We start from the raw sequence: 23656 nt of genomic DNA on the forward strand, positions 1-23656 counted from the left end.
TGGCAAGACACGTTCTTGGGAGTTACAGTTAAAATCATGGTATCAGGAGTGCTTGTGAGTCCCAGCATGTTCTCTGAAAGGATTCTCACAAGTGACCAGCAGAACATTTTGTACATATATTAGTATTATGGCACAACCATTAAAACTACACTGAAAAGTTGCCACTAACACTTTTAATGTAATAAAACATCCCAAGGTGCTTTACAGGAACATTATGAAACAAAATGAGACCGAGCCAAGTTTAAGGAGTGTCTTAAAGGGGAAGAGTGAGGTACAGAGGCGGAGAGGTGTAGGGAGGGTATTCCAGAGCTTAGGGTCTAGGCAGCTGAAGGCATGTCTACCAATGATGCAGTGATTAAAATTGGGGTTGCTCCAAAGGCCAGAATTAGATGATTGCAGATATCAGGTCACAAATGGGATGTTGTATGAAAGCCAGAGCAGTTTACATACTGTTCAATAAAAACAATCAATGCCAGATACCTGAAAAGCTTGAGTATACCCAATATATAAACAGAATATTCTAGCAGCCCTTCTGATTCAAAGTACACCATTTTATTATGAAGGGAGAATTATATAAACATTCATGGTGAAGTGTATTATTTTCCTGTTAAAAGTACAGCTGTGCATCCCTGTAAGGTTAAACAAATGTTGTTCAATATGTTAGCAACATGTGGATAACTGAAGTCAATGAAAATAAAAATTGGGAAAGATGTAGTAACAGGCTGTTAACTCGCTCTCACCTACTTTACAGCATCACATAAAGTCAAGGTCTATCTAGTAAGTCAAATGATACACTGCATTATAAGGACAGAAGTACTTGATCATTTAGTGTACAATATATTGTTCTTCTGCTGAAGTGAATTTGTGTACCTTTGAGGCCACCAATTTTAACTGCTATTAAATAAATAATGCATGAGTTCAATTGTTATTTTGGATGAAGATCAGAACCCTGTCTTTGTTTTAGTACGATTGATATGGCTGAAAATGTTGCCTTATTTTCTGTTGCAAGAGACTACTTCTTAATATGTTTTAAAAAGTGTAACACAGAAATTTGACTGTGACTCTTGGAAGTATAATGGGCAGGGAATGGCAATGGGAAGGTGATGGTGAAGGGCAGGGAGTCAATACTGAATAAAAACTTTATATTATATAGACACACAGCTGTTGGCACCAATAGTTTACTGAAAATAAACCACATATTGTAAACAACTAATTTCATCAGTCCTACTTTTTTTTATAAACCATTTGGTTCCATGTATTCATTCTCAATGTATCTTCCATAGAATAACAAATTTGTGCAGTATATATATTCTATACCATAGATTTCGAGGTAATATACAAAGTATATATATTGTCTGGAATGTGTCACAAAGCCATGCTCAGAGGAAGCATGAGTCAAAGATGTGTTGTGATCTATAGTTGATTTCTGCTCCTTGGAGTGTGGTTTCTCCACAGGAAGTGTGGGACCACAGAATTAGGTCTGATATACAATGGTTATTATACGGAGTATTCACACTTGGTGGGGTTTAATTCCTTGTTTTGGGTAAAACATGTATTTGTTAATTGTTCAGAAAGTCCAGTGCACTGGGGTCATAGAGTCATACCAGCATAGAAGGAGGCTATTCAGCCCATTGGGTCCATGCTGGCTCTCTGTAGAGAAATCCAACCAGTCCCATTACCCAACTCTATCCCTGTAGCCTGCAAGTTTATTTTTCTGGAGTGGTTATTGAATTTCTTTTTGATCATCTCCGCTTCCACCATTCTTGTCGGCAGCGAGTTCCAGGTCATTACCACTCTCTGCATAAAAACGTTCTTCCTCACACACTCCGTATCAATACAGAGGCAGAATACATGGTCACAGCCACTGTTTGATTATGGTAAGCTCCTGATGTCGGGTGAAGGGCTGTGCCAAGGAGCAGTAGAGCAGTTTGCACACAAGGATTGAGGGAAGGCAACCTTGGGCTGTTCATGCACTCATATGCTACCATCTGGTTCAAACCAGGGCCCTGCCAGAGGTCTAGGAGCAGACTGCCTCATAGTTAGACAATGACGTGTAAGTGTGACAGACCAATAGGGGGATGGATGAAAGGATAAAATAACTCAGAGCAGTAACACTACCTGCAGTCCTCTGAGTTTTGTATTTAGCTTTAAAGATTAACAAATGCATTTCTGTATAATTATGTTACCTGACTATTAGATTTGCTTTCATTCTGGCTTTTCTGACCTTTTTTCCAAACAATTCATGTGATCTATATTGAAATGTGACTATATTAAGTTAAAGTTAGCTCACAAGGGGTCAAATTCACTGAACAGACCAGCTGGAAAATGTGTTGGAAAATGTGTAAGTATCAGATGAACCAACTTGTGGAATGGTGCTTCACATATAGAAACATAGGAGCAGGAGTAGGCCATTCAGCCCATCGAGCCTATTCCACCATTGAATTAGATCATGGCCGATCATCTACCTCAATGCCACTTTTCCGCACTATCCCAATATCCTTTGATGTCATTAGTATCCAGAATCATTTCTTGGACAATGGAAGGTATTTAGAGCATCCTGTGGATCATCCAAACTCATGGAGGGAGATTTTGATTTTTGGGTTGGAGATCTGGCAGGGTGGGACCATTCCATATCCATACTATAGCTGATTGGGTTGGGGTTCATTATGTATGCACAGCAGGCCAGAGACCCACTGGCAGCCCAGTTACATCTCTGGGCTGACTACCTGAACCAAATTTTTCTCTACATTACGTGCACTGTTTATTTTTAAATGCTGGTCAATCACCAGTGGCACTGCCCGCATGGGCAACACAAAGTGTTGTTTTCAGGCTAAGTGATGAAGGATCATTAGAACAAGGTATGGAGATGTAATTTAGTCCCAATTTTAATGTCATATATTTGTCCTTATTTTCATATAATACTCTGATTTTGTAATATAATTTATGGTTAAATAGCAAAATCTACAGCAATTCGGGAAGCAGAGAGCTAAAATTCATTGGTGCATAGAACTTTCTCTATGCTATAAATTGAGCTGCTAGGAGAAGTAAAGCTGAGTCCTATGGCAGCACCACTAGTGGAAAGGTGTAATTATAGTGTGACAAGTTTACATAGGCAGCGTCTTTTAGAAATATAAACATAGAAATTTGAAATAGAAAAGTTAGTATGAAGTGTGAGCAAACACAAGACTTTTAATATATTACAGATTTTCATCCCTACTTTAAAGAGCAAAGAGATCAATTTGTATGAGCACTTGAAGCATTTGTTCAACAACAGTGCTTATTGTAATGTTTATCCTCACCTGTCCGATATCAGTGAGACTTTTTGCCACGATTAGGGGTCTTGATAGAAACCACAATGATCACAGTTCATAACAGGTCCCTGGCATCATTTATTAAAACACTGCCAATTAAAATTCAAAATAAAGAACAAGGACACACTAAATTCTGAGTCTAAAAAAACAATTACTCTTCACCTTAAATCCTGAGAGTTCGGGATCTCGGAATCTGTCCAAGGTGTGGAATTTCTGGTTTAGTTCATGATAGAGTTCTGAGTGACGCTTCCTCGTGTGCATGACTTTCTGCAAATCAGAATGTTAAAGAGGAATTAAAATGATGACTGAAAATCAATAAAACCATGATGGGAACTGTGTTCTTACTTTTGGGTGCAGTTACATTACGGTGCAAAAGTGACAGTATTGGGGTAATTTAACTGAACTCACTGGGTGGAAAACCCATGGGATCGGGTGGAAAGCCAATTATATACCTCGGTCAGTATTACTCTCTAATTACTTCAATGGAGAGTAAAGTTGGGAATGGTGTAAAATCAGCATTGCACTCAACCCTGGAAACAATCAGCAGGGCTGTGGAGAAAGAGTTAATGTTTCAGGTCTGTGACCTTTCATCAGAACTGAGAAGTTACAAATGTAATAGGTATTCAGCAAATGAAAAATGGGGGGGGGGGGAGGATGGGAAGAAGAACAAAAGGGAAGGTCTGTGATAGGGTGGAGAGCAGGAGAGATTAAATGATGAAAGGTTTCATGGTACAAAGCCAAAGGGACTGGTAATGGGACAAGTAAAGAAACAAAAGATGTGTTTAGATGAGGTGTGAATGGCAAGAAAGCAGCCGTCCAAAGACAAAGTAATGGAATTAAGAAAGAAACAAGACAAAAAATACAAATCAGCAAAAAAAAACGAAATTGGGCAGAGGTTATGATCTAAAATTGTTGAATTCAATGTTGAGTCCAAAAGGCTGTAAAGTGCCCAGTCGAACGATGAGGTGCTGTTCCTCGAGCTTGCTTTGAGCCAAGGACAGAAAGGTCACAGCGGGATTTCCTGCATCTGCAGTATTTTTGTCTGATTCACTGCCACTTCTCTTCCAGGAATGCCCACCTTGAAGAAGTTTTTCTCTTCTCTCCGATTTCCATTTGTCTCTTCAACCTTGTTCACCTTCATTGCTTCCTATTTCCCTTCTTGTGTTTGATTAGGTATCTGCCAAAACCTGCTTTCACAGCCAGCTGAAATTCCACACCTCGCGTTTTGGATCCATCCACAATTACAGATATCTCCAAGACATTCAGAATTGAACCGCTGTTCTCGCCACATCCAAAGTTCCACTCTCTACACCATGCGCCGCCACATGCACACTCTCGACCTCTCTTTTAAGCAGTACCGACTCACTCTATCTCAAAGCTGTCCTGGTCTGCAGTTTTATTTTATCCTTCGTCTCATCTGGCGCTTTAACAAAAAAACTTTTATCTTCCTTTCAGGTTTGAAGGATCACAAGCTTCAATAACTCATGGGTACTAATACCCCTCTGGATCCTGCTTCCCCTTCTCTTTCCTCTGACCCCCATCCCTTCTTTGAATCTTACCCCTTGCCACGTATTCAAGATACCCTCTGACTTGGAATGATCTGTCCCCAGCAAACACCTCAACTTTCTCCCCTTACACCCCCAACTCAATGAATTTCGAGCTAGACATGAGGTTAAATTCTTCTTCTGTTGCCTTCGCCTCCCTGCCCATTTCTTTGGCCAGGAGTCTCCCCCCCGCACCCTGCCCCGCTCAGCAGACCCTTTTACCTGTCTCCAGAATTCTCCCTCCACCTGGACCCTCTCTCTGGCTTCTTATTCTCTCTTGATCTTTTCATTGAGAACTGCCGGCGTGACATCAGCCGTCACAATTTCTCAGCTCCCCTTGCTTGCTCTCTCAGGTTCAACCCTAACATCGTCATCAAAGCGGCTGACAAGGGTATTGCTATTGTTGTCTGGCATACTGGCCTTTACCTAGCAGACACTGAAAGTCAATTCTTTGACACTTCGCCCTACCCCACTGGGCCATGACCAACATCAAGCCATTGTATCCAGGTCTGTCACTGACCTAATCTCCTCTGGAGATCTTCCCTCCAGAGCTTCCAATCTCACGGAACCCCAACCCAGTATAGCAAGCTTCTACCTCCTTTCCAAGATCCAAACAGGACTGCCCCTGTAGGCCCATTGTTTCAGCCTGTTCCTGCCCCACTGGACTGATTTCTTTCTTTCTCGACTCTATTTTTCTCCCTTTGTCCAGTTTCTTCATATCTACTTCCGTGACTCTTCCAATGCCCTCCGTCACTTCAACAGTGTCTAGTTTCCCGGCCCCAACCATCTCCTTTACACCATGGACGTCCAATCCCTCTACAGCTCCATCCCCCACCAGGACAGATTGAGAGCTCTCTGCTTCTTCCTTGAAGACCCAACCAGTCCCCATCCATCACCAACCTCCTCCACCTGGCTGAACTTGTTCTCACATTGAACAACTTCTCCTTTAACTCCACTCCAAATAAAAGGTGTTTCTATGGGTACCCACATGGGTCCGAGCTATGCCTGATTTTTGTGGGATATATGGAACATTCTTTATTCCATTCCTACTCAGGCCCCCCTCCCTCACCTCTTTCTCCTGTACTGTATCAGAGCTGCTTCCTGCTCTTGTCCTGAACCAGAATATTTTATTGACTTTGCTTCCAATTTCCACCCTTCTCTCAACTTCATATGGTCCATCTCTGATTCTTCCCTTCCTTGACATCTCTGTCTCCTTTTCTGGGGTAGGTTATCAATCAATATTTACCATAAGCCCACAGACTCCCACAGTTACCTTGACTACACTTCCTCACAGCCCGCTTCCTGTAAGGATTCTATTTCATTCTCCCAGTTTCTTCATCTTCGTCATATCTTTTCGGATGACGCAACCTCTATACTTCCTTTTTCCTTAACCGAGGATTCCCCCCAAGCCCTCCCTCAATGGTTCACAGGGCCCTCAACCATTTCTGTCCTATTTCATGCACTTATGCTCTAACCAGGCAAAGCAGTTCATGTAATGCTCTCAGCACTACATGAACTGCTTTGCCTGTGCTGGGACGAGGGAACAGTACCTCAGGACATGCGCGATGCCGATATCATCACCCTCTATAAAAACAAAGGTGACCGCGGTGACTGCAACAACTACCGTGGAATCTCCCTGCTCAGCATAGTGGGGAAAGTCTTTGCTCGAGTCGCTTGAAACAGGCTCCAGAAGCTGGCCGAGCGCGTCTACCCTGAGGCACAGTGTGGCTTTCGTGCAGAGATATCGACCATTGACATGCTTTTCTCCCTTTGTCAGATACAGGAGAAATGCTGCAAGCAACAGATGCCCCTCGACATTGCTTTCATTGATCTCACCAAAGCCTTTGACCTCGGCAGCAGACGTGGTCTCTTCAGACTACTAGAAAAGATCGGATGTCCACCAAAGCTACTAAGTATCATCACCTCATTCCATGACAATATGAAAGGCACAATTCAGCATAGCGGCACCTCATCAGAGCCCTTTCCTATCCTGAGTGGCGTGAAACAGGGCTGTGTTCTCGCACCCACACTGTTTGGGATTTTCTTCTCCCTGCTGCTCTCACATGCGTCCAAGTCTTCAGAAGAAGGAATTTTCCTCCACACAAGATCGGGGGGGCAGGTTGTTCAACCTTGCCCGTCTAAGAGCGAAGACCAAAGTACGGAAAGTCCTCATCAGGGAACTCCTCTTTGCTGACGATGCTGCTTTAACATCTCACACTGAAGAGTGTCTGCAGAGTCTCATCGACAAGTTTGCGGCTGCCTGCAACGAATTTGACCTAACCATCAGCCTCAAGAAAACGAACATCATGGGACAGGACGTCAGAAATGCTCCATCCATCAATATCAGCGACCACGCTCTGGAAGTGGTTCAAGAGTTCACCTACCTAGGCTCAACTATCACCAGTAACCTGTCTCTAGATGCAGAAATCAACAAGCGCATGGGAAAGGCTTCCACTGCTATGTCCAGACTGGCCAAGAGAGTGTGGGAAAATGGCGCACTGACACGGAACACAAAAGTCCGAGTGTATCAAGCCTGTGTCCTCAGTACCTTGCTCTATGGCAGCGAGGCCTGGACAACGTATGTCAGCCAAGAGCGACATCTCAATTCATTCCATCTTCGCTGCCTCCGGAGAATACTTGGCATCAGGTGGCAGGACCGTATCTCCAACACAGAGGTCCTCGAGGCGGCCAGCATCCCTAGCGTATACACACTACTGAGTCAGCGGCACTTGAGATGGCTTGGCCATGTGAGCCGCATGGAAGATGGCAGGATCCCCAAAGACACATTGTACAGCGAGCTCGCCACTGGTATCAGACCCACCGGCCGTCCACGTCTCCGCTTTAAAGACGTCTGCAAACGCGACATGAAGTCCTGTGACATTGATCACAAGTTGTGGGAGTCAGTTGCCAGTGATCGCCAGAGCTGGCGGGCAGCCATAAAGGCGGGGCTAAAGTGTGGTGAGTCGAAGAGACTTAGCAGTTGGCAGGAAAAAAGACAGAGGCGCAAGGGGAGAGCCAACTGTGTAACAGCCCCGACAAACACATTTTTCTGCAGCACCTGTGGAAGAGTCTGCCACTCTAGTAGTGGCCTTTATAGCCACTCCAGGCGCTGCTCCACAAACCACTGACCACCTCCAGGCGCTTACCCATTGTCTCTCGAGACAAGGAGGCCAAAGCAGAAGAAGAAGAAGATGCTCTGACCCCTTCCGCTCCCTCCCAGAACCACGATAGGGTTTCCCTTACCCTCACCATCTACCCCACCAGTCACCACATTCAAAGGGTTATCCTCCGCCATTTCCACCACCTCCAGCGCGATGCCACCACCAAACACATCTCTCCTCCCCTCTCCTGTCAGCATTCCGAAGGGACCCTTCCCTCGTTATCACCCTGGTCCACTTCTCCATCACCCCTGACACCTTGTCCCCTTCTCATGGCACCTTCCCATGCAATCGTAGGAGGTGTAACACCTGCCCTTTTACCTGCTCTGTCCTCACCATCCAAGGGCCCAAACACTCCTTCCAGATGAAGCAGTGATTTATTTGTACTTCTTTCAATTTAGCATACTGTATTTGCTGCTCACTATGCATTCTCCTTGAGATTAGGTGACCACTTTGTGGAACACCTCAGCTTAGTCTGCAAGCATAACCCTGAGCTTCTGATTGCTTGCCATTTTATTTCAGCACCCTGCTCTCCTGCCCACATTTCTGTCCTCGGCCACCTGCAGTGTTCAAGTGAAGCTCAACGCAAACTCGAGAAACAGCACATTATCTTCCAGTTAGGCACTTTACAACCCTCTGAACTCAAAATTGAGTTCAACAGCTTCAGACCATGATTGCCATTTTGATTTTTTTTTATCATGTACGAGTCTTAAACTTGTTTTTCATGTTTTTGCTTTCGGACAGAGCTGTTTATTATTCTGTCATTCACACTCTCCCTGGACAAATGCTTTGTCTTTTACTACAGATATTACTACTCCCTTTGCCTTTTATTCCATGACATCTTTGTCATTTAATCTCTCCTGCCCTCTGTCCTATCACTGATCTTCTCTTTTGTTCTTCATCCCCCCTCCCCACTTTCACTTGCTCAAAGCCTATTACATTTCTAAACTTTGCCAGTTCTGATGAAAGGTCACAGATCTGAAATGTTAACTCTGTTCCTCTCTCCACAGATGCTGCCAGACCAGCTGTGTATTTCCAGCACTTTCTGTTTTTATTAGTGAACCTTTGTTGGACTCCCTTTCGTGCAAGTATGTCCTTCCTTAGGTAAGGAGACCAAAACTGCACACAGTACTCCAGGTGTGGCTTCACCAATACAATAATTGTAGTAAGACATCTTTAATCTTATACTCCAATCCCTTTGTAAGAAAAGCTAACATACAACTTGCCTTTCTAATTGCTTGCATGTTAACTTTCTGTGATTCATATATCAGGATATACTGGTCCCTCTGAATGCAAGCATTTCCCAGTTTCTCACCAGTCAAAAAATATTCTGCTTTTTAATTTTGTTTACCAAAGTGGATAACTTCACACTTTGCCACATTGTATTCTATCTGTCATGTTTTTGCCCACTCACCCAACCTGCCTATATCCCTCTGCAGCCTCTTTGCATCCTCCTCACTGCTTGCTTTTCCATTGAACCTTATGTCATCAGCAAACTTCAATATGTTACTAGCCTGAAAATGCCCCATTTAAACCTACTCTGTTTCTCGTCCATTAACCAATCCTCAGTCCATGGTAATATATTACCTCCAATCCCATGAGTAATAGGTTTGTGTAATAACCTCTTGCATGGCATCTTATTGAATGTTTTTTGAAAATCCAAACCGACGACATTCAATGGTCCCCCCCCATCTTACTAGTTACATCCTTAAAAACAGATTTGTCAAATATGATTTCCCTTTCATAAATCCATGTTGACTCTGCTTAATTATATGATTTTCTAAGTGCCCTGTTACCATGTCCCTAATAATAGATACCAGCATTTTACCTATTATTGATTTTAAGCTAACCTGCCTATGGTCCCCCGTTTTCTCTATTCCTCCTTTCTTAAATTGTGGGGTTATGTTTACTACCTTCCAATCCTTGAGAACTGCTCCAGACTTTAAGGAATTCTGGAAGATCAAAAGCAATGCATTCACCAACTCTGCAGCTATCTCTTAAAACCCGAGGATGCAGGTTGTCAGGTCCAGGGGATTTGTTGCCACTTAGTCCCATTAAAAGCTCCAGTACTATTTCTTTACTTATACTGACATTTTTAAGTTCCTTATTTGCACTGGACCCTTGATTCCCCATTATTTCTTGACTATTTTTCATGTATCTACTGTGAAGATAAATACAAAGTATTTGTTTCATGTTGCTGGCATTTCCTTATTCCCCATTATAATTTCACCTATCTCTGCCTCTAATGGACCCATGATTACTTTCATTAAACTCATCTATTTACATATCTATAGAAACATTTACAATCTGTTTTATGTTTCTTACTAATCTACTCTCATAATCTCTTTCCTCTTTCCTTATCAATTTCTTGGTCCTCCTTTGCTGAATTCTAAAATCCTCCCAAGCATCATGCCTATTGCTCTTTTTGGCAACATTAAAAGCCTCCTCCTATGAACTATTTTTATCTTTGACTCCTCTTGTTAGCCACAGTTGGACCATTTTTTCTGTGGGGTTTTTGTGCCTTAAAGGACTGTATATTTGTTTCAAATTAGGCACTAATTCTTTAAATGCTGCCATATCTTTTAGTTTCCCAATCTATCTTAGCCAACTCACCCCTCACAACTACGTAGTTTGCTTTATTTAGATTTAAGACCCCAGTTTTGGACTTAACCAAATCACTTTCAAACTCAAGAAAAATTTCTATCATATTATGGTCATTCTTCCCTTGAGGTCCCTTTACTATAAGGGTGTTAATTAACCCTTTCTCATGGCACAATACTACATTTAAAATAGCCTGTCCCCTAGTTGGTTCTTTGACATACTGATCTAGAAAACTATCATATACATATCATGAACTCATTCACCGCACTATTACTGCAAATTTGGTTTGCCCAGTTTATATGAAGACTAAAGTTCCCCACTATTACTGCATTACTCTTATTATATACACTTCTAATTTCCTGATTTTTTTATTCTGCCCTACACAACAACTACTATTAAGGGACCAATAAACTACTCCGACCAATGTTTTTTGCCGCTTGCTGTTTCTTAACTCCATCCAAAATAATTCTACTTGTTGATTTTCTGAGCTAGGATCCTTTCCCTCTACTATTTTTATCCCATCCTTTCTTATCAGGGATATCCCTCCTCCTTTTGCATTTTACCTATCTCTTCTAAAACGCATCCTGGATTATTTAGTTCCCAACCTTGGTCACTTTGTAACCATGGCCGGAATTTTATACCACCCCAGCAAGCTAGATGGTGGTGGTGGGGGGAGTGGCATAAAATTGAGCGGGAGGCTCCGGGAGGCCTTCCAGACCTGCTCCCACATCCGCCTCCAACCCACTTTACATGGGCCGGGAGGGTGCGGGGGGGGTGGCGGTGACAAATGGGCTGCCCGCCCCAGGCCAATCTAGGCCCTTAAGAGGACACTTAACGACCACTTAAGGGCCTTTGCCCACCTCCACAGGGATTTTACCCATGGCAAGCAGGCATCCGGGAGACGTGAAAGGCCATCCAGTGAAAGTCGGTGCCCGTCTGTCAGTGCCCTGTGGGTGGGCCCTGACAGACGGGTACAGGGTGCCAGAATGAGGACCGCTCCCACATCCCCAACCATCCCTCGGACCCAAGATGTCCCCCCACTTCCCCCACATGACCACCCTTGCCTTGCCGGGACTTGACCAATCACCCTGGCGAGGCAACCCTAACTTAGCTGTTGTCCTGGCTCCATGTCCTTGGCTGGGCTGCAGTCCCAGCAGTGGCCACTGCTCCTGGTGGCCTTGCTGGGACTAGGAGCAGCCAGCCCGATGATTGGCCGGTAGCTCAATGAGGTGGGACTGCCTCCCTCAAGCGGGTGGAAGTCCCCCCCTCGGAACAATTAAAGCCCAGCGTCATGTAAAATGCGGGATGGATCCCCGGGCCAGGCAGAAGCCTGGTTCGCCACCGACTTTTAAGCTGGTGGCCAGCTCCCGTCCACCCAACGTAAATTCCAGCCCCATGTTTCCATAACAGCTTTTGGATCAAACCTATTAATTTTTATCTGTGCTATTAATTAATTTAATTTGTTGTGAATGCTTCGTGCATTCCGATATAGTGCCTTTAGCTGTGACGTTTTTCTAATTTTCCCTGATGTCACCTTAGTCACTAATGCCCTATTACATTTGTTACTCTCACTGTCCCTTCCTGACCCACTCTGCTTATTTTTACCTAAAATGCCGCTCTTCTCTAGAACCTTAACATTTCCCTTGCTGCTTTTGAATTTATCCTTTCCTGAATGCTCACCTACAAACACCCCACCTCCATTTTATTAGTCTAAAGCCCTGACTACTTCCCTAGTTTTTTGATTTGCCTGGACACTGGTTCCAGTGGAGCCCATCTGAATGAAAAAGCACCATGAGGCTCAGGCTGTCGTGCCATGTGGTGGTAGTCATCTGTAGCCTGCTCGAAGACATGCTGCCTGCTGGACCTGGTGGCCATGCGTTATCTGTGGCTGTCAAAGTCACCATTGCCCTCAACAGTTTGCCTTTGGAACTTCCAGGGCTCTGCTGGAGATGTATATACATATCCAGGATATCCCAGTTGGTGGCCCACAAATGCATAAAATAAGTGACTGCTTGTTTTTCTGTGAAATTTGCCTGTGATGACACCAGTTAGAATAAGCAGGCACTTGGGGTGCAGGATGTCATCATGGGCAATCTGCACACCCCCAGATCAATCAGGTGCATTCATAAACCACAAGGGTTTCCATTCCATCAATGTGCAGCTGGTATGCAACCACAAAAAGATATTTCTGCAGGTGTGCTTCATATTTCCAGGAAGGTTTCATCCTGTGGAAGTCAAAGCTCCGACATCTTTGGATTTACAAACTCAAGGGGTGGCTGTTAGGAGAAAATAGATACTCAATTCAAACTTGGCTGATGATACTAGTTAGTCAGAAACCTGACCAATGACGTCTAACGGTGCTACAACGAATGCCATATAACCACCAGATGTGTGATTGAATAAGCCATTGGTATGCTGAAGATGCGCTTCAGGTGCCTGGACTGATCTGGAGGTGTCCTTCACTATGCATCAGCCAGCGTTTCCAGAATGAGTGTGCTATCCTGTGCTCTGCAGAACATTTGCAGCGGTGTGGTTTGGATCTGCAAGAGGAATGAGGTAGAGAGCTCAGATCTGCTTTGTACAATTCCAAAGAGGATGATGAGGAGAAGGAAGGTGATGAGGGTAATCAAGCTAACATGACTTAGTGTCATGTGCAGGTTGGTTCCTGATATTTAATGTCACCAGGTAGCTGGGGGCTCCCTGCCTCCAATGGCCAGGGACGCAGAAACGCCATTTATCTTTAGCACCTCCTCCTCTGCAATTGTGAGTTGTGAGATCTGTGGAGGAACATCTCCAGTGTGACTGTAATGGAATGTGTTCAATGGATGGATGCAGTGCTTTTGGTCATGGTGACTATTAGGTAGAAGCATGAAATTGCATAATGATGAGGGTTAGTGGCAGTGGTGGATGGATAGATGGGGATAGGAGGAAGTGAATAGAAAGAGAAGGATGGATGCATGTACAAGATAAGTGGGTAAGAGGAGTGATTTGATGGAGGTGGAGGGGCGACATGATAGAGATTTACAAAGTTATGAGTGGCATGGACAGAGTGAATAGTCCGAAGCTTTTTCCCAGGATGGAAGAGTCAGTTACTAGGAGACATAGGTTTAAGGTACGAGGGGCAAAGTTTAGAGGGGATGTGCGAGGCAAGTTTTTTACACAGAGGGTGGTGAGTGCCTGGAACTTGCTGCCGGGGGAGGGGGTGGAAGCAGGTATGATCGCGACGTTTAAGAGGCATCTTGACAAATACATGAATAGGATGAGAATAGAGGGATACGGACCCCGGAAGTGCAGTAGGTTTTAGTTTAGACAGGCATCAAGATTGACGCAGGCTTGGCGGGCCGAATGGCCTGTTCCTGTGCTGTACTGTTCTTTGTTCTTTTGTTCTTTGAAGGCTTGACAAGGCAGAGTGAGTGGGTGGGGTAATGCGTACAGCAGAATGGAGGTGACTATGGAAGTGTATTCACCTTTCCTGACCTGATTTGATCATTAAAGTGCTTCCTGCACTGAATTCAGGACAAAGAGTGTGATATAAGGCTGGACCACCTTCAGCCATGCTTTCTTTGTGGCAGCAGCAGATTTCATTTGCTCAATGGTGGGGAAGAATATCTCTCTTGAGCTCCTCACAGCTCCAGCAGCACATCAAACGATATAACATTAAAGCAGGTGCAGCCTTTGATTGCATAATTCCATACTCCGAGTTCTTCCTCTATTGATTTCAACTCCATGTTCCTGCAAATTCCATCTTTGGATTGGCCCCTTAAATACTGGAGCTGAGATTATGTCAAGTGACTTCTCATTATGTCCAGTGCCGCCAAACCCGGAAGTAAAATGTTAATAGCTGTTTGCAATAAAAGCCACATACAGATGTGCTGAACTTACTTCCGGGTCTCCCATGCGATATCAGCCAACCCACCCAACCCTGCCCCCTGTCCCCCCTTAAAAATATTCAAAGACTCTGCTTCCACTGCCTTTTGAGGAAGAGAGTTCCAAAGACTCACGACCGTCTGAGAAAAAAAATCTCCTCATCTCTGTCTTAAATGGGCGGCCCCTTATTTTTACCCCACTCTGTAACTGATTTTTGTGTGTTACGGGATTTCTTCTGTTTCTTTTGTAAAATATGTTTTAAGGACTTATGTTTGAATTATGGCCACTGATTCATCTGGAATTTTAAAGAGATTGCTGAACTTTGTGTTTTTTTTTAAAAAGAAGCTACCAGAAGGTTCCTGGTTTTGACTAGTAAACAAGTCTTACTTGTTTACTCAGATAAAAACAGCAGGGGTCGTTTTGGTTTGTGCTTGACCGTAACAGAGCAGATACATTTTGTTCCACCACAGACAGCTGGGCATATCGAACAAACTTCCAGTAACAGCAGAGTCAAATAACTGCTTAAAAATGCACATTTCATGTATTAGAAAAGAGCTGGTAGGAATGGAATTGAAGATTATATAGAGATAAATATGCATGAAAAGAGCCACTTCTACAAGGGAGATGATAGTTCCTGTCCTTCTGGGAGCATGGAGATGTCACCCGTGGACAGCAATTAGCCCAGGTTAGATGGACAAATACTGGATTATCTTTGAGGGGTCAGGGAGGCATTTTGCAGAACTTGCCTTCAGAATTTTAGTTGGATGGAAATAGGTAGGCGTGTATAAAATGGGAGACGGGGGTCTTAATGACCTGAATAGAACCTTTTCTTCCTTGCTTTTTCAGATCCTGACACTCTTTGTGGTACAGAGGGCTGGTACATTAACCTGTAAAGACATTAAGCCTGTCTTTTATTTTGTTCAATTCACTAGACAGTAATTTAAACATATATTGGCATTTCAGGAGCAGAAGTTCAGCAGAACACTTAACCTCCCTTGACTGAGGCTATTAGTCTTATGTTGTTTTCAAGCTGAATAAAATATTTAGAAAGAAGCCTCCAGCCCAGTGCAGTAACATGAAATGGTATTCCATATTTTAAAGTGCAAACCAGAACATCGTGCAGTGAAAATTAAAAAGCAGGATAATTCACAACAACAGTTTTTACTCAACCATATCATCATAGCCTTCACCCTACTAAATTAAATGAATCAAGTTCACCAACGTGTTAACATATCAATCATATTTCCAACTTTGTTCCAGACTTGTTATGATGAACATTTTATTCTCTCTGTTCTGGCACATTGCTCTATGTATACTGAGCAGCACTGAGTAAACTTTGAGGCGGAACTGTCCAATTTTTTTTTTAAACAACTTTCATGAGCGCTTAGAAAGAAGAATTTGTTTTTATAGAGCACCTTATCACCTCCTCAGAAGTGTCCCAAAGTGCTTTGCATATATTTTTTATTCTTTCATGGGATATGGGCATCACTGGCAAGGTCAGCATTTATTTGCTGCCCATCCCTAATTGCCCTTGACAACTGAGTGACTTGGTAGACCATTTCAGAGAGCACTTAAGAGTCAACAACATTGCTGTGGGTCTAGAGTCACAGGTAGGCCAGGCCAGGTAAAGAAAGTAGATTTCCTTCCCCAAAGAGCTTTAGCGAACCAATAGATTTTTACAACCGTTGATGATAGTTTCACAGCATCATTATTGATACTAACTTTCAATTCCAGATTTTTATTAATTGGCTGAACTTAAATTTCACCAATTGTTGTGGTGGGATTTGAACCTGTGTCCCCAGAGAATTAGCCTGGGCTTCTAGATTATTAGTCCAGTGCCTTTACCACTATGTCACCATCCCCCCTTCTCTGTGGGACTGTCATTGTTACATAGGTGAATGCAGCAATCATACTGTGCATAGCAATACCCCAAAAATAGATACATTGCCAGCTAATCTGTTTTTGGCAGTATTGTTTGAGGGAGGCAGGGTGTTGGCAGAAATCTGTATTCTTCTCCAAGTAGTGTCATGGGATCTTTAACAACCAACAGAGCAGGGAGAAGGGCCTAGGTTCAACAAACCTTGCAAAGGACAGCATCCGTGACAGCGCAGCACCTCTTTAATACTGTAGTGCAATGCAAATGCTTAAGTGCTGGACTGTACAACCTTCAGACTGAGAGTCAAGAATGCTACTAACTGAACCAAACTGACAATTTAGCACTAAATGTGACTAAATAAAATGAAAGTTGCTCAGCCTCTCCTGACCAATGTAATGCTCAGTTGTTTGAAGTGCCTGTGCTGCACATTGTTAAATGTATAACAACCAGCTGATCGATCATGCAAGATCACCATCACTTTAATCAGATGAATCATGCATTGCAGTTGCAATTACCACAATAACTACAACCACATTTAATCTTCAATCTAATGTCCCCTTCGATTTCACTGATTGAAATCATGCTAACAGTTTAACTGAGGAAGATATTCAACTGATGATTAAATGATTGTAGTGGAAGTTAGCACTACGATGGCTGCTGAAAACTTGGGGAAGGTAGCATTAAGTGTGCTCATGTGAGAGTATGGCTGCAAAATTCAGATTCATAGCACTGCTGGATATGGCACTATAGAAGCTGAATGCCCTCCTGGGGTGTGTGTTGTGCTGCCAGCTGTTTCTGGCATGGCCTGCATGGCGCACTGTATTGAGAAGCACACTTGCACTGGCATCTCGTGCGTGCGCCGGAAGCAACTGAGCTGGTCCTATTATGACATCATGCAGCCCTATCAGCTGATGTTACCTCCAACTGCCAAATTTAGATCACACACCTCCACTGAACAAATTTGCTTGTCACTTACCAAAGATCAAGCATTTAGCTGCAAAATGGGTCCTGCACCAGAACTATTTAAAGGGCCAGTCAACGAGTTGCAGGTGAGGTGCTTTTGACTTACTGACACTCAGGTTGAATTTGTGTAAGTACTGTGCTGTGTTTTTGAAATTAGTTTTTGAGGGCTGGTGCTTACAGTCTGGGAGGACAGAAGAACACCTGTCCCAGGTCTGGGGCTGTAGTGGCACTGCTTCTTGGTCTGCAACATGACCAGGAAATGGAATAAAAGATTTAGAGAGGGGAAGCTCTGCAAAAAGGGAGGAGAGTTCTCCACAGAAGACTCTACCCACTTTGGGTTTTCAGAGATCATTTCTCATACCTATACATGACACAGGAGCAATGCTGAGACAACTCAGATTCAACAATTCAGCAAGGAAGTCACAGACGCCATCTACTCCAGATGAGCGCCGTTCATCATCTTTATATTGAGGAGGGCCAAGCAGGATGAAAAAGCATATGGCTTTGCCAGGATAGCAGGATTCCCCTGACAGTGCAGTATGCCATTGACTGTGTATACGTGGCTCTATGGGGCCCCCAGGTCCAGGGGAGAGATACAGGAATTGCAAGAGTTTCCATTTCAGAAATGTGCAGTTAGTGTGAAACCCTGGGAAGAACATAATTTCAGTGAATGCCTGCTATCCAGGTAGCAGCCATGAAGCATTCATCCTGTGCCAGTCTGCCGTTCCCATAGAAGCTGATTTATCGAGGTCAAGGGCTGATAACTGATAACTCAGATCTGCTTTGTACAATTCCAAAGAGGATGATGAGGAGAAGGAAGGTGATGAGGGTAATCAAGCTAACATGACTTAGTGTCATGTGCAGGTTGGTTCCTGATATTTAATGTCACCAGGTAGCTGGGGGCTCCCTGCCTCCAATGGCCAGGGACGCAGAAACGCCATTTATCTTTAGCACCTCCTCCTCTGCAATTGTGAGTTGTGAGATCTGTGGAGGAACATCTCCAGTGTGACTGTAATGGAATGTGTTCAATGGATGGATGCAGTGCTTTTGGTCATGGTGACTATTAGGTAGAAGCATGAAATTGCATAATGATGAGGGTTAGTGGCAGTGGTGGATGGATAGATGGGGATAGGAGGAAGTGAATAGAAAGAGAAGGATGGATGCATGTACAAGATAAGTGGGTAAGAGGAGTGATTTGATGGAGGTGGAGGGGCGACATGATAGAGATTTACAAAGTTATGAGTGGCATGGACAGAGTGAATAGTCCGAAGCTTTTTCCCAGGGTGGAAGAGTCAGTTACTAGGAGACATAGGTTTAAGGTGCGAGGGGCAAAGTTTAGAGGGGATGTGCGAGGCAAGTTTTTTACACAGAGGGTGGTGAGTGCCTGGAACTTGCTGCCGGGGGAGGGGGTGGAAGCAGGTATGATCGCGACGTTTAAGAGGCATCTTGACAAATACATGAATAGGATGAGAATAGAGGGATACGGACCCCGGAAGTGCAGTAGGTTTTAGTTTAGACAGGCATCAAGATTGGCGCAGGCTTGGCGGGCCGAATGGCCTGTTCCTGTGCTGTACTGTTCTTTGTTCTTTTGTTCTTTGAAGGCTTGACAAGGCAGAGTGAGTGGGTGGGGTAATGCGTACAGCAGAATGGAGGTGACTATGGAAGTGTATTCACCTTTCCTGACCTGATTTGATCATTAAAGTGCTTCCTGCACTGAATTCAGGACAAAGAGTGTGATATAAGGCTGGACCACCTTCAGCCATGCTTTCTTTGTGGCAGCAGCAGATTTCATTTGCTCAATGGTGGGGAAGAATATCTCTCTTGAGCTCCTCACAGCTCCAGCAGCACATCAAACGATATAACATTAAAGCAGGTGCAGCCTTTGATTGCATAATTCCATACTCCGAGTTCTTCCTCTATTGATTTCAACTCCATGTTCCTGCAAATTCCATCTTTGGATTGGCCCCTTAAATACTGGAGCTGAGATTATGTCAAGTGACTTCTCATTATGTCCAGTGCCGCCAAACCCGGAAGTAAAATGTTAATAGCTGTTTGCAATAAAAGCCACATACAGATGTGCTGAACTTACTTCCGGGTCTCCCATGCGATATCAGCCAACCCACCCAACCCTGCCCCCTGTCCCCCCTTAAAAATATTCAAAGACTCTGCTTCCACTGCCTTTTGAGGAAGAGAGTTCCAAAGACTCACGACCGTCTGAGAAAAAAAATCTCCTCATCTCTGTCTTAAATGGGCGGCCCCTTATTTTTACCCCACTCTGTAACCGATTTTTGTGTGTTACGGGATTTCTTCTGTTTCTTTTGTAAAATATGTTTTAAGGACTTATGTTTGAATTATGGCCACTGATTCATCTGGAATTTTAAAGAGATTGCTGAACTTTGTGTTTTTTTTTTAAAAAGAAGCTACCAGAAGGTTCCTGGTTTTGGCTAGTAAACAAGTCTTACTTGTTTACTCAGATAAAAACAGCAGGGGTCGTTTTGGTTTGTGCTTGACCGTAACAGAGCAGATACATTTTGTTCCACCACAGACAGCTGGGCATATCGAACAAACTTCCAGTAACAGCAGAGTCAAATAACTGCTTAAAAATGCACATTTCATGTATTAGAAAAGAGCTGGTAGGAATGGAATTGAAGATTATATAGAGATAAATATGCATGAAAAGAGCCACTTCTACAAGGGAGATGATAGTTCCTGTCCTTCTGGGAGCATGGAGATGTCACCCGTGGACAGCAATTAGCCCAGGTTAGATGGACAAATACTGGATTATCTTTGAGGGGTCAGGGAGGCATTTTGCAGAACTTGCCTTCAGAATTTTAGTTGGATGGAAATAGGTAGGCGTGTATAAAATGGGAGACGGGGGTCTTAATGACCTGAATAGAACCTTTTCTTCCTTGCTTTTTCAGATCCTGACACTCTTTGTGGTACAGAGGGCTGGTACATTAACCTGTAAAGACATTAAGCCTGTCTTTTATTTTGTTCAATTCACTAGACAGTAATTTAAACATATATTGGCATTTCAGGAGCAGAAGTTCAGCAGAACACTTAACCTCCCTTGACTGAGGCTATTAGTCTTATGTTGTTTTCAAGCTGAATAAAATATTTAGAAAGAAGCCTCCAGCCCAGTGCAGTAACATGAAATGGTATTCCATATTTTAAAGTGCAAACCAGAACATCGTGCAGTGAAAATTAAAAAGCAGGATAATTCACAACAACAGTTTTTACTCAACCATATCATCATAGCCTTCACCCTACTAAATTAAATGAATCAAGTTCACCAACGTGTTAACATATCAATCATATTTCCAACTTTGTTCCAGACTTGTTATGATGAACATTTTATTCTCTCTGTTCTGGCACATTGCTCTATGTATACTGAGCAGCACTGAGTAAACTTTGAGGCGGAACTGTCCAATTTTTTTTTTAAACAACTTTCATGAGCGCTTAGAAAGAAGAATTTGTTTTTATAGAGCACCTTATCACCTCCTCAGAAGTGTCCCAAAGTGCTTTGCATATATTTTTTATTCTTTCATGGGATATGGGCATCACTGGCAAGGTCAGCATTTATTTGCTGCCCATCCCTAATTGCCCTTGACAACTGAGTGACTTGGTAGACCATTTCAGAGAGCACTTAAGAGTCAACAACATTGCTGTGGGTCTAGAGTCACAGGTAGGCCAGGCCAGGTAAAGAAAGTAGATTTCCTTCCCCAAAGAGCTTTAGCGAACCAATAGATTTTTACAACCGTTGATGATAGTTTCACAGCATCATTATTGATACTAACTTTCAATTCCAGATTTTTATTAATTGGCTGAACTTAAATTTCACCAATTGTTGTGGTGGGATTTGAACCTGTGTCCCCAGAGAATTAGCCTGGGCTTCTAGATTATTAGTCCAGTGCCTTTACCACTATGTCACCATCCCCCCTTCTCTGTGGGACTGTCATTGTTACATAGGTGAATGCAGCAATCATACTGTGCATAGCAATACCCCAAAAATAGATACATTGCCAGCTAATCTGTTTTTGGCAGTATTGTTTGAGGGAGGCAGGGTGTTGGCAGAAATCTGTATTCTTCTCCAAGTAGTGTCATGGGATCTTTAACAACCAACAGAGCAGGGAGAAGGGCCTAGGTTCAACAAACCTTGCAAAGGACAGCATCCGTGACAGCGCAGCACCTCTTTAATACTGTAGTGCAATGCAAATGCTTAAGTGCTGGACTGTACAACCTTCAGACTGAGAGTCAAGAATGCTACTAACTGAACCAAACTGACAATTTAGCACTAAATGTGACTAAATAAAATGAAAGTTGCTCAGCCTCTCCTGACCAATGTAATGCTCAGTTGTTTGAAGTGCCTGTGCTGCACATTGTTAAATGTATAACAACCAGCTGATCGATCATGCAAGATCACCATCACTTTAATCAGATGAATCATGCATTGCAGTTGCAATTACCACAATAACTACAACCACATTTAATCTTCAATCTAATGTCCCCTTCGATTTCACTGATTGAAATCATGCTAACAGTTTAACTGAGGAAGATATTCAACTGATGATTAAATGATTGTAGTGGAAGTTAGCACTACGATGGCTGCTGAAAACTTGGGGAAGGTAGCATTAAGTGTGCTCATGTGAGAGTATGGCTGCAAAATTCAGATTCATAGCACTGCTGGATATGGCACTATAGAAGCTGAATGCCCTCCTGGGGTGTGTGTTGTGCTGCCAGCTGTTTCTGGCATGGCCTGCATGGCGCACTGTATTGAGAAGCACACTTGCACTGGCATCTCGTGCGTGCGCCGGAAGCAACTGAGCTGGTCCTATTATGACATCATGCAGCCCTATCAGCTGATGTTACCTCCAACTGCCAAATTTAGATCACACACCTCCACTGAACAAATTTGCTTGTCACTTACCAAAGATCAAGCATTTAGCTGCAAAATGGGTCCTGCACCAGAACTATTTAAAGGGCCAGTCAACGAGTTGCAGGTGAGGTGCTTTTGACTTACTGACACTCAGGTTGAATTTGTGTAAGTACTGTGCTGTGTTTTTGAAATTAGTTTTTGAGGGCTGGTGCTTACAGTCTGGGAGGACAGAAGAACACCTGTCCCAGGTCTGGGGCTGTAGTGGCACTGCTTCTTGGTCTGCAACATGACCAGGAAATGGAATAAAAGATTTAGAGAGGGGAAGCTCTGCAAAAAGGGAGGAGAGTTCTCCACAGAAGACTCTACCCACTTTGGGTTTTCAGAGATCATTTCTCATACCTATACATGACACAGGAGCAATGCTGAGACAACTCAGATTCAACAATTCAGCAAGGAAGTCACAGACGCCATCTACTCCAGATGAGCGCCGTTCATCATCTTTATATTGAGGAGGGCCAAGCAGGATGAAAAAGCATATGGCTTTGCCAGGATAGCAGGATTCCCCTGACAGTGCAGTATGCCATTGACTGTGTATACGTGGCTCTATGGGGCCCCCAGGTCCAGGGGAGAGATACAGGAATTGCAAGAGTTTCCATTTCAGAAATGTGCAGTTAGTGTGAAACCCTGGGAAGAACATAATTTCAGTGAATGCCTGCTATCCAGGTAGCAGCCATGAAGCATTCATCCTGTGCCAGTCTGCCGTTCCCATAGAAGCTGATTTATCGAGGTCAAGGGCTGATAACTGCGCCCGCCTCCCACCACCCACCCCCCCCACCCCACCGGCCTCGTGAGCAGAGTGTGCCTACAATAATGGCCAAGGAGCCCCTTGGAACATCATTGAGCAGACAAATCGCCCTCCTCAAACAACAGTTCTACTGCCTTGACTGCTTGGAGGCGGTCCTCCACAACCAGTATGAGGATATAGCCATTACCTCCAGGGATCTGGAGGCCAACCCAGTAGGAGGAAGAAGAGAAGGAGGAGGCATCTTGGACCCCTTTTAACCAGATGGGCTTTGAGAGAGCCATTATCAGGCTTTGATTTCAGTGATATAATTTCCCCAGAGCAATATGAGTTATGTTCCAGAAAGCCAGTTGGTGAAGGATATAAACGAAGCCAATCTTTTTATACTTTTATAAGAATTTATTTACACAGCTACAGATGACAAGCAAACATCTCCCAACTCCAACAGCCACAGTTGAAGTCAGTGTTTATTTATAGATTTTAAATTCTCACCATAGTCGGATTAGAACTCATAAATCACTAATCCAGTAACATAACCATTACACTACCATATCCAGAGCTAAAGCAAACTGTTTGATGACTCTAATTTGAACTAAGGTTGCCGCAGCCACAATGGTACTAACCACTGTATGCTCACCGCGCCACACCTCAGCTGTTG

The 23656-nt window shown here is 43.6% G+C and overlaps 1 protein-coding gene across 1 annotated transcript in view; it reads right to left on the reverse strand.

Annotated features, from left to right (window-relative positions):
- The window catches only part of LOC137347073 (adhesion G protein-coupled receptor B2-like), a 1240702-nt gene that overhangs the window by 3283 nt on the left and 1213763 nt on the right, over positions 1 to 23656 (reverse strand). Inside the window, exon 30 of the mRNA XM_068011112.1 lies at positions 3474 to 3578. Within this exon, the coding sequence (XP_067867213.1) occupies positions 3474 to 3578 (105 nt within the window). The remainder of the gene's footprint in view (positions 1 to 3473; positions 3579 to 23656) is intronic.

This window comes from Heterodontus francisci, chromosome 31 (assembly GCF_036365525.1).
Source record: "Heterodontus francisci isolate sHetFra1 chromosome 31, sHetFra1.hap1, whole genome shotgun sequence".
In the NCBI taxonomy this organism is placed as follows: Eukaryota; Metazoa; Chordata; class Chondrichthyes; order Heterodontiformes; family Heterodontidae; genus Heterodontus; species Heterodontus francisci.